Below are 15,531 nucleotides of genomic sequence, written 5' to 3'. Positions count from 1 at the left end.
AGAAAACTGTGCTGGTCCTCCCACGTTTCCTATCTTTCGGCTCGCTGTGTACGATCCCTCAACACCCTCCGTGTCCTGAATGGTACCTCCTGGGGAGCGGACCGAGTGGTCCTTCTCCGCCTCTATCGCGCCTTAGTGCGCTCGAAATTGGACTATGGAAGCATAGTTTACTCCTCTGTTCGGCCGTCTATTCTTCGTCGTCTCGACTCTATCCACCACCGTGGATTACGTTTAGTGTCTGGAGCTTTTTACACCAGCCCTGTGGAAAGCCTTTATGCTGAGACTGCTGAACCTCCGCTGTCCAATCGGCGAGCAGTCCTTCTGAGTCGTTATGCTAGCCATCTGTCTTCCATGCGTGCTAATCCAGCCCATGACCTTTTTTTCGACGCCTCCTTAGATGTAGGGTACGCAGGCCGCCCCTCCTCCCTACTACCACCGGGAGTCCGCTTCCGTCAACTGCTCCATTCTCTTTCCTTCCGCTTTCCTAAAACCTTCTTGACAACTTGGGGTACAGCACCGCCTTGGCTCCGTCCCCGGATCTGCCTGCTCCGTGACCTTTGTCAATTTCCCTTTGATGGTACCCCTTCACTTTATCGTCGGGCATTTGCTGCTCTATGTGCACAAATGAAGGAAGCCACATTTGTTTACACTGATGGCTCGAAAACATCGTTAGGTGTAGGGAGTGCCTATATTGTTGGCGACACCCCAAATCAATTTCGGCTTCCCGACCAGTGTTCGATTTATACTGCGGAGCTTTACGCTGTTCTCCAGGCTGTCCACTACATCCGCCGCCATCAGCGGATACAGTACGTTATCTGCTCAGATTCTCTCAGCTCTCTCCTCAGTCTCCAAGCTCTTTACCCTGTCCACCCTCTGGTCCACCGGATTCAGGACTGTCTGCGCTTGCTCCACCTGGGGGGCGTCTCGGTGGCGTTCCTCTGGCTCCCGGGACACGGTATCTGTGGAAATGAGGCGGCCGATATAGCGGCCAAGGCTGCAGTCTCTCTTCTTCGGCCAGCTATTCAATCGATTCCCTTCGCCGATCTATGGAGCGTTTTATGTTGTCATGTTGTTCTTTTATGGCACGCACATTGGTCGACACTTCCCCATAATAAATTGCGGGACGTGAAAGCTCTTCCTTGTGCTTGGACCTCTTCCTCCCGAACGCGTCGTCGGGAGGAGGTAATTTTAACTAGACTCCGGATAGGGCACTGTCTTTTTAGCCATCGACATCTTTTAAGCGGCGATCCTCCCCCACTCTGTCCCCACTGCTCTCAGCTGCGGACGGTAAGACACCTTTTAATTGAGTGCCCCTATTTTACTCCGTTACGCGCCCGTCTACAGCTGTCGCCTGATATATCGTCAATTTTAGCAGATGACACGCGCTCGGCCGATCGCGTTCTCGAGTTTATTAGTGCCAGTGAAATGACGTCAGTCATTTGAAGCTTTTTTTTTTTTTTTGGGACAACCAACCCCTTTCTGTAGTGGATTTTTAAGCCTTCCTTCTGCTTTTAGTTTCTCCAATTTTTTGAGTTTCGTTCCCATTGCTGCTGGTTTCCATTTTCGATTTTTACTGTTTCCTAAGTCACGGACCGGGCGCTAATGACCATAGCAGTTTTGCGCCCTAAAACCAAAAAAAAAAAAAAAAAAAACGCTTATCAACCTGTTTCATGTCCTTGGCGTCTCGTCTTTCTCATTTATACGACGAAAATCTCTATTTCCTTCATACATCAACGAACCGAGAAGGAAGTGTATCTTAAAACTACATGTGAAATTTGTTAAAGAAACGTCACCAAACGGCCTATGATTTCAGAACTTAATTTTATTTAGACAACCAGTTCCGGTATCTCATTAATCCCATCTTCAGGTCCCTCTGCACTCCATGTATACAGAATATGGCTCTGAGCACTATGCGACTTAATTTCTGAGGTCATCAGTCGCCTAGAACTTAGAACTACTGAAACCTAACTAACCTAAGGACATCACACACATCCATGCCCGAGGCAGGATTAGAACCTGCGACCGTAGCGGTCGCTCGGTTCCAGACTGTAGCGTCTAGAACCGCACGGCCACTCACCCGGCTACACAGAATAAGATAGATCGATAGATGCATAACTGGAACCAGAGAGTTGTCAAGTTCTACAAAAAAATTCACGGAATCCAGATATTGATGGCTCCAGTTATGTGTGTATCGATCCATCTTATTCTGCATACATGGAGAGCTTACGGAACTGAATATGGCATTGATGAGATGCCGAAACTGTTTGCCTAATCAAAATAACTTCTGAAAACACACGGCTACTTGGCGACTTTCCTTTAGCAAATACCTGACCAGTCGCTTTCCCGTATCCATGGTGGATCAACAGAGATTACATTTGAAATGGGTTTTCTGATCTGTGATCCCTCCGCTCAGTTTGACGCAAAACCGTCAAGAATGTATTGCGACATTTGTGTGTTCGTTACCTCAATGGGCATTCGGTTAACCTCTGTGTCGTTCCCCGTGTCTCGTCCTAGCTGTTTGTCACTGGCAGGACAGTTTCGTGACTTGGAAACACTCGGCCCCTTTTCTAAGAAGTTTCCAAGTGGAGCGTTATGTAAATTAAATGCGTTGCCAAATGTGGAGACGACTACACTTTCTCGCCGCGGGCTAGCGGTGCTTGACGCACTGACGCGGAACGCGTGTCGCCGCGAGGTGCCGGTTGATCAGTGGCTGTGGCCGGAGATCGTGGAAGAGTGGGGAGGGAGAGGGGGCAGCGGGACGCGCCAGCAGCCAGGTGCCTGTCACCGCTCTGTCGCCAAGGCTACGCCGGCTGTCTGCTACTCAAGTGATAGTACCAACAGGCTACCTTCAAATTCATCTCTCCATCAGAACATGTGTGATACTCGGCCACAAAACCACTGGAACTGGCAGCAAAAAAGGAAAACAAATGTGTTGTGTTAATCCTGTTCTGAGTAAATGAAGCCTCTAGAGGCGCGAATAAGTAAAGGTATCCTCTATCGCCGTCACGTATTTTGCCTTGTGGCCAGTGTCCTTTCGCTACAAGCTCGGCATCTTCCATTATTTCCTCATTTCGGAAGTTCCATGCGGCTTTTCGCGGATGATGCTGTAGTATACAGAGAAGTTGCAGCATTAGAGAATTGCAGCGAAATGCAGGAAGATCTGTAGCGGATAGGCTCTTGGTGCAGGGAGTGGCAACTGACCCTTAACATAGACAAATGTAATGTATTGCGAATACATAGAAAGAAGGATCCTTTATTGTATGGTTATATGATAGCGGAACAAGCACTGGTAGCAGTTACTTCTGTAAAATATCTGGGAGTATGCGTGCGGAACGATTGGAAGTGGAATGATCATATAAAACTAATTGATGGTAAGGCGATTGCCAGTTTGAGATTCATTGGGAGAGTCCTTAGAAAATGTAGTCCATCAACAAAGGAGGTGGCTTACAAAACACTCGTTCGACCTATACTTCAGTATTGCTCATCAGTGTGGGATCCGTACCAGATCGGGTTGACAGAGGAGATAGAGAAGATCCAAAGAAGAATGGCGCGTTTCGTCACAGGGTTATTTGGTAAGCGTGATAGCGTTACGGAGGTGTTTAGCAAACTCAAGTGGCAGAGTCTGCAAGAGGGGCGCTCTGCATCGCGGTGTAGCTTGCTGTCCAGGTTTCGAGAGGGTGCGTTTCTGGATGAGGTATAGAATATATTGCTTCCTCCTACTTATACCTCCCGAGGAGATCACGAATGTAAAATTAGAGAGATTCGAGCGCGCACGGAGGCTTTCCGGCAGTCGTTCTTCCCGCGAACCATACGCGACTGGAACAGGAAAGGGAGGTAATGACAGTGGCACGTAAAGTGCCCTCCGCCACACAAAGTTGGGTGCTTGCAGAGTATAAATGTAGATGTAGAACCTCCCCTTAACCATACTAAACTAATCTACAAACAAACATGTGCACTTCTGTGAATATGCTCATATTCCCAGTTCGTCCTATTTAGTATGGGTCCCACACACTTGAGCAATGCTCTAAGTTGGAACGCACGATTGCTGTCAGCAGTCTCCTTTGTAGTCTAATTGAATTTTCCCATCGTCCTTGCAACGAACATAAGACTGCCATGGGTCAAGGTAACCATAGATGGAGAGTCATTGATTATTGTAGAGCCGGCCGAAGTGGCCGTGCGGTTAAAGGCGCTGCAGTCTGGAACCGCAAGACCGCTACGGTCGCAGGTTCGAATCCTGCCTCGGACATGGATGTTTGTGATGTCCTTAGGTTAGTTAGGTTTAACTAGTTCTAAGTTCTAGGGGACTAATGACCTCAGCAGTTGAGTCCCATAGTGCTCAGAGCCATTTGAACCATTTTTGATTATTGTAGAAGTAACTTCATGCTTGCCTGAGGAAACTCTTTGGAACCCTTGGTGGTCATGTTGTATATTAATGACCTTGCAGACAATATTAATAATAAACTCCGACTTTTTCGGAGATTATACATTTCTACAATGAGGTAAATGTAAAGTCTTTGGCGTGAGCCGGTCACTCGGCTATTGACCTAAAGCAGGGAGTGCAGCCTTCCATTGCCGCGGCACTAGATGGGGAGAGTGGCGAGCTGATCACCACGGCTGCCTCCCCCCCCCCCCCCCTTTTTCGCGAAAGATCGTTGTTACTGATTTGACAGCAGGCAGAGAGGACTTGTAGACGTCCTGAAGGGACTGGAACAAGGAAAAATTCCCGCCCGTGTTCGGGATTGAAGGCGAGACTCCAGGTTCGGAGATAGGTGCTATACACTATTAGCCTCTCTGTAATGAGGTACTACACGAAAAAGCTACACTAGTATTCAGTTACATCTTGACAACAGTTCGAAGTGATGCAAACATTGACAACTTACTTTAAATGCACAGAAAAGTTGAATTCGAGCTTTGCAAGACGAATAAACATACTGTGACTAAGATACGAATGAGCCACCATTGCAGTTAGTCAACTCTCACAAATACCTGGGTATAACAATGATTGGGGAAAATGAAGTGGAATGGTAATATAGGCTCAACTGTAGGTCAGGCTGGTGACGGACTTCATTTCTTTGGGGGCACTGGGAAAATGCAGTCATTTTGCTTAGGAGCCTGTTTAGAAAACAGTAGGGTATCTCTTCTTAGAGTACTTTTCAAGTGTGTGGGACCCATATCAGATAGGACTAACAGAGATGTTAAGCTTGTTCAAAGAAAGGCAGCAAGAATGGTCACAGGTTTGTTTTTCTCAGAGGATAGCATTACGCAAATCCTGAAAAAAAAAAAATACATTGATAGGGTAACACTTTTAGCTGGACATCAATTATTCCGTGAAAGCTACTGCTAAAGCTTGTATATAAGTATTCAGTGAAGAGTCTATAGAGATATTTTTATTTACCACTGCAGTAGGTATCGTACAGACAAAATTAGTCCAACTGCAGCATGCACAGACTTGTTTAGCATTCATTATTCGCGCATTCCATTCGTGATTGGAAAATGAAGACACTGTAACGTGGTATCATTCTAAGTATCCTCTGTCATCCGATTTACATTGGTTTGCAGAATTTAAGTGTAGATGTATATGTGATCATTCCATTGCATATCTCCATAAATTGATACACTGCGTTGTATGACTTGTCTGGTTCCAGTTGTGGCTCACTGGCATTATAGACGCAGGACACTGCGTTTTTGCCTTTTGTGAAACGTGCTACTTTACATTTCTGGACATTTAAAGCGCGTTCCCAGTCTTAGCATCATTTTGAAATCGTATCAAGATCCGACTGAACATTTGTGCAGCTTTTTCCGGACAGTATCTTATTTTAGATGGCTTCATAATCTGAAAAACTCAGAGCCTACAATTAATAATGTTATCACGTCGCCGGCCGGAGTGGCCGAGCGGTTCTAGGCGCTTCAGTCTGGAACCGCGTGACCGCTACGGTCTCAGGTTCGAATCCTGCCTCGGGCATGGATGTATGTGATGTCCTTAGGTTAGTTAGGTTTCAGTAGTTCTAAGTTCTAGGGGACTGATGACCTCAGAAGTTAAGTCCCATAGTGCTCAGAGCCAAATTCAGTCCAAACTGGAAGATGTTAAAAAAATAAAATTATTTCACTTTATAGTTTTATTAAAATCATATGATACCTAATAGTGGCCAGAATGCCATGTGTCTGCCCATGCAGCAGCATTAGGTGAGAGCATAGTGACGACATGGCTGGTCTCAGCACGGGAAGTAGAGAGCATGTTTGTAGCACTCAAACTGTTAGTTTAGCATTGAGAGAAATAAAATTAAATAAATAAAAATGTTGGTAGCATTGGGATTCGAAATTAGGCTGCCAAACTGCCATCCTGTGCACTAAACCACCGTGCCATGGTGCCTTTGTGACAAGTGTTGCTCTAAAATCCATCATACTCTACACATGCACAATACAGTGATCATAGAAAAATACTTACCTGGTGATGTGAGCAGTGTAGCACCCCCACTGCCGGCAGAGCATGCACAGTCGAAAACCAACAGCTGTGTACCTTTTCTGAGCTGATGGTAGTGCAGTTGACTATCATTTAGCACTTGACATTGTTTTCTATTATTGACATTGTTTTCTATTTATTGCCGAGAGAGCACTAAAAAAACTTTTTCGTCTGTTTTCTTTTCATGCCAGCATGTATTAGAAGAGAACTGGCGTAATTTTAGTGCAATTTTTGGCTCGCTTTCTAAGAGAAATTGCGTAATTGTATTGTGATATTTACAGTGTGCTGCAGCACATTAGCGCATGACTATCGGCCGCCATAGCTTCAACTGAGTAACTGCACGTCTTTAACCACAAGACCACACCAGAAACCTACGTCAAGCATTATCCTTCACGTCAGAATTTCCTGAAGACTTTCACTTTCTTTATAAAGCTATATTTTACATTACAAATGAAATGTGGTAGCAGACTGCCCTTGTATTCAGAAGGATGGGGAGCTCCAATCTTAATCTAGCGATACTGATTTAGGTTTTCTGCGGTTTCCCTAAACCACTTGAATAATTCCTAGTATAAACCCAAAGCTGTCGCATTCTTTTCAAACTAGATCCGTAAGTATGTAAATGTCTGCATATTTGAATAGCGTCATTATCATTGTTCTTAATTTAATACCAAGACATGTCCAACATCTTTGTACTAATACTCCTCCTCCTCATACTACTACTACTACTATAAAACCTTTTACAGCTGCATAATTCAACTGGAAGCATCACAATTAGTAGCGGTCATGTGGGGCACCATGCTGCAGGGGACACTAAGGGCCTATCACAATTACAGTGAAACCCCATTGTAACACTTTTCAAAGGACTTGAAAAGAAATGGTGTAAAATGTGGGAAAATGTAAAATGTGGGAAATAATGTTTTAAGCTGTAAAAGTTACGTATAGGAGACCCCCTTGCACTTTATGTATGATGTATGTACGTAACAGGCATCAAATACTTGACAGGGCCTTTTTTTTATTATCTAATAAAGGTTTATTATCTAATAAAAATAGCTGATGTAGTCGGAATTGATCTGCCTGGGAAGTAGAAACATTTGACTAAATTTCAAACGTCATAATCGATGTTCTTGAAAAGCCTGCAGCTGTCATTCATTATTTAAATAATGAAATACGGCACTAGTTAAATATTTTTCTCATGCTTAGCACGACGCGTTTCGAGAATTTTTACTCCTTGTCAAGTGTAAATAGTAAATAAGTATTTTGTATAGTGTTTGAATATGTGTTATTCTGCTTTACTTCCACTGTACTCGTCTTTTTGAGGTTATCAGGTACTGTGCCTCATCAGTTATGTAGACACACACACACACACACACACACACACACTGTTTGTTTGTGTTACATCACAAACTATACATACGTAAATACTGCACTTGACAACGAGAATAAATTCTCGAAACACGTTTTGCTGAGCATGAATACAATACGTAACCGGCGCTGAGTTTACACTAAAATCATTTGAGCAACACAATGTGAATGACGGTGTCAACTAGCGATCCACGTGGCTATACGCCGAAACACGCTAAATATGGTTCAACAAAGGTGTCACGATGACTACAACAATGACGAAATTGCATTTGCGCAGTAGAGACAGTCTGAAAATGGTTGTGATTGGTCACGATAGCTTCATTCGAACGAACCTAGTTACTCCCATCAGCCACCACGCCACGTAGAGCGCGGCAGCGGCGGGAGATATGGCACAAATTGTTACAACTTGTACGCGTTTACCCATTTAAATCCGCTGAATAGAGTGCCTTGGTGTCAAGAAACTTAACCATTTAATATCTGTAAACACTACTGGACGGCCAACATTATACCAGCACCATTTTTTCTCCACAAACATTTTTTCGTAATGCGTAAATCACGGGAAAATTATCAGTGTGTTGAACCAAAATCAGGTGCAAATTAACATTGTGGGCGTAGGAAATTTGATGGGACCAATAAAAAATTTCGCAAACAGCGGGAAAACGTTAATTCCAGGAACGTAAAGGCGGGGTTACACTGTAGTGCCAAAAGCAGACAAGAGTGAGAGTCTACAAAGGACAAGGGGCCAAAGGGGGCAGGGCTGCCAAATAAGAAGTCAGTTTGTGGAAAAGGTTCTCAAACCAGCCCTGGCCATGTCAAAAGGTAGAACTGTCGATTTAGAGCTCTGCAAGAAAGATTTTAAATGGTTTCTAGTACGCATCTGGTGAGTTGGGTCAAAGTCCTAGAAAAAGAGAGAGGGAGAATCTACTGAATGACACCACCCTGCTTAGTCTGCCAACTGTGTTCACAAATTCTTGACATGTGTTGTGCAATTTTTATTTTCAAGGTCATATATATTCTCTGGATATGGCACCTGCAGACTTCTTACTTTCAGTAACTGAGGAGAATCCTTATGGGCACGTATTTTGTACATATACCACATACCAGATTTAATGAGTTTGCAGCAGCTTTATAAACATTGTTGACAGTATGCCTGAGGTCGATGGAGATTACTTTGAACACAGGGAAATGTATTGTTTCTATCTTCCATTTTCTTTGTTTCATAACAATATAAACATTACAGTTGGCCTCATATTTGATGCCAGAGTGATCTTTATACTGATTCTCTGTTATGCCCAGTATATTAAGGGCCACAAAAACCTACTGAGCAGGATGTGAAAATCACTGTCTCATTGTCTCAAGAAGGCACCATGTGTTCTTGTATAAATGGGAGCAAAGAACCAGTCTTCATGGTGTGTTTTAAGTTCTGTGAAATAAAAGCTTTAAAGAGAATGAAATGCTTGATAATAATTCAGTGAACCACACCACGTGGATGTTCCTTTGACACCATTTCTGAGCCTCACATGGGAATTCATTCACTTAAAGTGCTTTCTCATGAGAACTGTTTACAAAGTACAACTTAAGTTCGACTGTTATATTAATTAATCTGCAGTAACTATGACTACTACTATGAGCATGGATATCTGCAGAAATTTATCCAAGAGGGGGGTAAGATTCTAAATTTGCCATTTTTTATACAATGTGAACTAAATTTGTGAAAAAATGCAGTAAAATTATTTTTTTCTAATGACTGATAGTTATCTATGGTTATCTACACAATACATTCTTGAAGGTAAATTACTCCAATATCTAAAGCACATTTCATTAGTATATATGAAGTATGTAGTACTTTTATTTTATTAGCACAGAAGCATTTTGATTTTGAACTAATTATCTTCCTACCTCATTTATTTAAATTACTTGATGTGATATTTATGTGTAAAGCACTACAGAAGAACAATTTCAGAATAGATATTTAATTATAGTAACCTTAGTTCTTGCCAGGTTTCAGCCGTATATTTGGGAAACATTGTGGGCCTTAACTTCGTTGATATGATATTGACATGATATATTTTACACTTTTCTTGGCCACAGAAAAATAACAAGATAAAAAATATAACGACTGCACTATTAATAATTCAACCTTTCCTTCCACTGTCAACTGTAAGGTAATAGTGAGTGCATGTGCATATCTTTCTTTTCCATACATGCCCAGTGTTCATGTACTGCATCTTCTACATTGTTGCAGCTGCTGTAACACCAGACCATCTTTCCTTCTTTTTTTTAGTTTCTGTTACAGATCTATTATTAGAAAGCAAAGCTAATATTAATTATTATGTATGTGCAGGATCCTCTTGCACACTGAATGATGGAAGACAAGGTGTATGTAAGAAGTTTGAACAGTGCCGAGAGGCCATTGAGGAACTACGGAAGGGGATCCAGCCTACAACCTGCTTCTTTGATGGTTTTGTGGCTGTCCCATGTTGTCCAGTGAAAGGACTGTCAACTCCGTCAACACCTGAAACTCCTCCCAGAGTGACAACACCATCAAGACCCATACCAACTCCAACACGACAGCCAACACAAGGACAGCCATCTTCATGCCACGATCCTATAGAAGACTGGTCACCAAGTCCTGCAGAGGAACACTCACTACTTCAGCTTGCCCAGCAGAGTAAGTACTTGTGTAGTTGTGTGTGGTTGCTGCAGCATAGAATTTCGAATAAATTTTTACATTCTTTAATAATGAATTACTCTTTCTATTTTACTTTTTAGGACTATTATTCAAGTAGTATTGTATAAAAGAAAACATTCATTGAGAAAAATAATAAATTATGAGACAGCATTGCTGACAAGTATTCACCTTAATTAGTACTGCAAATCGTTTTTGTCTTCGTTGTCATCATAACCTGTATCTTCACAGGGTTTGCATATTAATCTGCACTTAGCAAATTTAGTTGCAGATGGGGGCTAGATGCTATTCCTGCCACCACCCTTTCTTCCCAGGGACGGAATTTATGCATTCCATCTATGCCTGTGTCTTAGTGTTATCCCATGTGAAATTGTCATACTGTTTCTGAAAAGTTTTCAAATTGTGTAACCAAGGTGGGACCATGAGCATCAGGGCAGTATTCACTCAGTCATATATGGAAAACTCCCTAAAAACTACATCTAGGCTGGCCGGCACACCATCCTGCATTGTTAATCGGATACATTTGGGCCCAATGCATCTCTCCAAATCCATAAGCGGCATGCTAACATGAACAGCTATTTGGGTGGCTGTGGACCTTTAGTAGTGTGAAAAGACACACAGTTTGAACATCACATAACTGAGCCTTGTATTTATTTATACAATAAATATTTTTTCTCAAGCAGAATGTACAAATATTACATTATACTACAGTTTTACTTGAAAATGCATATTAACAAAATATTTAAATTTTTATCAGGTCTATTGGTGTACATAGTGCTTTCAGAGAACTTTCTTTTGTGTTATAGAGTGTGTTGAGTATCGGCAACATGTTTACCAATTGGTGCAGGACCCAGTTCTCATAGATAATCCAGGACTCCTCAACCAGTCAACATGTGGTATGGACAGAGAACCACTCATTGTTGGCGGTGTTCCAGCTTCTCCACGAGAATTTCCACATATGGTGAGAACTGTGTAATTTTAATGCTTTTTGTCTGTTGCAGGTAACACCCCAGTTTAACTTAAATTACTTGATTACTACTTGATACTTTCCTTACAGAGAGAGGAGACAAGCAGACAAGGGTAAAGAACTTGTAGGTGCATTGGTGGATTAGAAGAGGTGTGTAGTGCTGGTGTCAGAGTAGGGAATGGCTTAGGTAGGTGGCAGACAGGGCTAGTGAATTTTTAGGATGGAGGGTTTACAGGAAAGGGGGATATGTTGTAAGGAGTGTTCCATGAGCTCAGATCAGAAAAGCTGGTGTTGGCAGAAAGAATAAAAGTGACATGGACTGTGAAGCAGTCATGAAAGTGAAGCACATCATGTTGGACAGCGTGTTCAACAGCTGGATAGTCCAGCTGCCTCTTGTCCACAATTTGGTCATGGTCAGTCTTGCAAATAGCTTATTAATTTTCATGCCCTCCTAGAAAGTGGCACAGTGGTTGCAGCTTAGTTGGTAGATCACGTGAGTGGCAGAACACCACTGTGGGAGGGTGGAGATGATGATCCTCATTTCAGGGTACACTGACAGGTAGTGAAACCCTAGCAGAGAATGCGATTCACTTGCTGAAATTCTGGGTGGTACTGAGTTGAGAGATGCGTTCTTTTGTGGTCAGACAATAGACCTTTAGGATGGGGTAGGTTACTGGACAGACAAGGCATGGGAGAACTGGGTTGGGTGAGTAATTGTGGTCTGAGAGACCTTTGGCCTTTTTGGAGAGACTGCTCATAACTACACATGTGATGGCCACAGATGGCTAGGTTATACGAAAGGCTTCTTAGTATGGAATGGGTGGCAGCTGTCGAAGTGGAGGTATTGTTGGTGGCTGGTAGGTTTGATGAGGATAGAGGTACTGATGCAGCCATCCTTGAAGAGGAGGGTGTAATGCACCACTTCAGTGCTGCATATTCAATGACTCATCTTCAAACCAGATGTTAGTCTTTCTTTTTGAGTGAGTTGCATCAAAGGACACATCCACACACAAAACTGAGTAATATCTTGTTGATGGCTTCATTGTCCATTGTAGGAGCATCATAATGTTGGCAGTTCATCTTTATACTACAAAGAACATTAATTAATAAAAGTATTGGGAAATTAAGGTACCTTTTTAAAAAATTACTGAATGAAGTGAAGTTTCTGAACTTCAAAACATTTATATTCAGCAGTATTTCACTCTCTGAACAAACAACACAAAAAATACAGCTGCTCTCAGCAGTTTTACAAAAGCATTTGACCTACAACCACTTTCCACCAATTCTGACCACCAACATAGAAGAGCAGAGATACTATGCAAGGTAAAGAGTTTACTTCTTCATCAGTGATAAGTGGTGGTACATATTTAGCAAAATTGATTAAATGAATTTAAGAAAATGTGTGTAAAAATGACAACATTGTTTTAAACACATGAAATATAAATATTTATGCATCTAATAACACATTTTTATAAACATGGATTTACATGAATTTATTTTTTATGCAAACGAAGATACTGATACTCTTCTGATATTGTAGGATTTTTAATGTATCATTGGCTTGATTACATTAAAAGTTCAACATTAAGGAAGGTGGTTTGTTGGGTTGAGGAGGACCAGGTGAAGTGAATGAGGAAGAACCAGGTGAGGAGTTTGGGATTCTAGATGGTTACGAAGGATTCCTCTAGATGAGTCATGAATAGACTAGCATAGGATGGCACCTTGTGGATGCACATTGCTGTACCATGGATTTGTTTGTAGGTCATGCCTTCAAAGAAGAAGCAGTTGTGAATGAGTTTATAATTGGTCTTGATGATCAGGAAGGAGGTAATAGGTTTAGTGTCAGCTGGGCATTGGAAAAGGCAATGTTCCATAGTCAGAAGCCCATGGATGTTCAAGAATACTTTCGAAGAAGGTTCTTCCTCTGCAGTAGGAAGCGCACAGACATTCACATAAGCACAACTCGCGCACGCACACAGCCACTGTCTCAGGGCACTAGTATAATAAGTGACTTGAAAAGTAACTATGGGTACTAGAACTGCAGACACAACTCACTAACATCAATTTGCTCTAAAGTTATGTAACCAATTTTGTGCTCGCATATCACAACTTCCTTTTTAGGAAATGTGGGTGTCCAACCACACTGATTGTGCTTGCTCCATTTGTTCATTTAACCCAGATGACTTTAGATAGGGGAGCCTGGATTAATGTTGTTTTCTTGGCTTCTGAAAAGCCTTTGAAGTACTGCATTTTAGTAAACAGAATGCATTCGTACAGAGTACTGAAATGTGTAGCAGTTCAACAGAACACTTCGTCACTGTTGAATGTGGTGTGTGGTTTGTGCTGATGAGACAGTGCCAGAAGTGAAAGGCGCATCTGGAGTGTGGGTAGCTCAGGGAAGTACAATAAGAATATTATTGTTCACAATACTCGTTCTGTCAAAGAAGTCTCCATACTTAAATATCACAACAGTAAACTATATTGAATTAATATGTACCCAGCAATCTGTATCTACACCGTCATGTTTTTGTCTTCTTTGATATACTGCAAAGAACTGCAGGTGTTTTACTTCAAAAAGCTTCCTCAGCACTCTTGTGCAAATCTTCATTGATCTTGCACCAATCCTGAAATATCTGCCATGGCAAAGTCCAGCCTTTGTAGAGGCCATTAAAATGGAACTGAAGGTGTTGCTCAATCACAGCCACTCCAGCACCCTTGAAATTGTTATTCATGTGCACGAGTCCCTTAATAAACAAATTGTGCTGGAGCTCTATCCTGTTGCAATTACACATAATACAATATTCCAACACATCTGCATATCTGACATCTGCAACATGTCTGCACAAGAATTTTCATTCATGTCCACTTGAAAATGGTCTGAGCACACATCATGTAACATTCCAGCCAATATCATAATATGAGGCAGGTTTTTTTCCAACACTTGCTCATATTGGGAATTTTCCTTAGATCAGAAAACCACATTCCTTCTGTACAAACTGCAATGTATCAGACATTTATCAGAAAGTAACACACTTAGTGAGACATGGAATTTGGAAATTGTGCGAACAAAGCACGACAGGCTGGAATTTGCTGCTCTGACATTGTCAGATAGTTCATAAACAAACATTAGTCTAAATCATTTTATTTTATTTTTTTTAATGTGGTCATGGATTGCTGACTGCAGTTTTTGAGGTTCAGGGAAATGGGTACTAATAAAGCAGCTATTTTTTTTCACCAGTTGTGCAAAGTGAGGAGGGGCACAGAGACACTTACACCCTGTATATAAATGTCCTAACAGAGCATGGTTTTAGATTTCTGGGGCTGTCCACAAAAACATACAGTTGTATGTTGTTAGAAAATGGTTGTGAATTGTAGGAAGACTTGAAGATAAGTGGCATTTGCTGCGAAGAGTAGCATCCGACTCTCAAAAATAATGTTATGCACAGTATAGGTCAAAATATTTAATATTGTTGTCAGTACATAGTCATTAATCAGTGATTGATCACTGGTATCGGACACCATTATCAAACACCAAGGAGAATTGGTTTAGACTGATTTCAAATGTAACGACAATGTACATATAGCCACAGGGAAAATATCAAGATTACTCAGCAAAAGGCTTAAGTAGTGAATCAATAGCTGCCTTTTAGATCACCTCCTCCCTCTCATAAATACCATTTCTTTTTAACTATACAGTAGGAATAATCCATCCTACTTAAACTTTGTTGTTGCCGTTCTACTAAACTAAACTCTGCTGGGTCCTTTTCCACTCCTTTGCCAGTACAATTACTTTCCCTCTAGTGTTATTTTCTCTCATCTTATTTTCCACAACCTTTTTTTAATTGCAACATTTTAACAGAATTTTCTTTGTTTGTTTGTTTGTTTGAATAGAGAGAGTAATCTCTAAAGGTGATAGTATACAACAAATATTACCAATCATTGATGAGAGATCACTCTTTACATTGTCAAGAAGTGAAGCATGGTAAGTTCACACATAATGATTAATTTCCACAGAAATCAATCCTTCCATCAAAGATCAGAGATGTTAATTGC

The 15,531-nt window shown here is 41.6% G+C and overlaps 1 protein-coding gene across 1 annotated transcript in view; it reads left to right on the top strand.

The window, feature by feature from the left end:
- LOC126262371 (serine protease snake-like) overlaps positions 1-15,531 on the top strand; it is a 140,742-nt gene that overhangs the window by 87,273 nt on the left and 37,938 nt on the right. The window contains exons 2-3 of the mRNA XM_049958966.1: positions 10,167-10,493; positions 11,318-11,472. Of these exons, the coding sequence (XP_049814923.1) occupies positions 10,167-10,493; positions 11,318-11,472 (482 nt within the window). The remainder of the gene's footprint in view (positions 1-10,166; positions 10,494-11,317; positions 11,473-15,531) is intronic.

Source organism: Schistocerca nitens, chromosome 1, assembly GCF_023898315.1.
Source record: "Schistocerca nitens isolate TAMUIC-IGC-003100 chromosome 1, iqSchNite1.1, whole genome shotgun sequence".
NCBI lineage: Eukaryota > Metazoa > Arthropoda > Insecta > Orthoptera > Acrididae > Schistocerca > Schistocerca nitens.
This window is presented reverse-complemented; position numbering and strand designations above follow the sequence as displayed.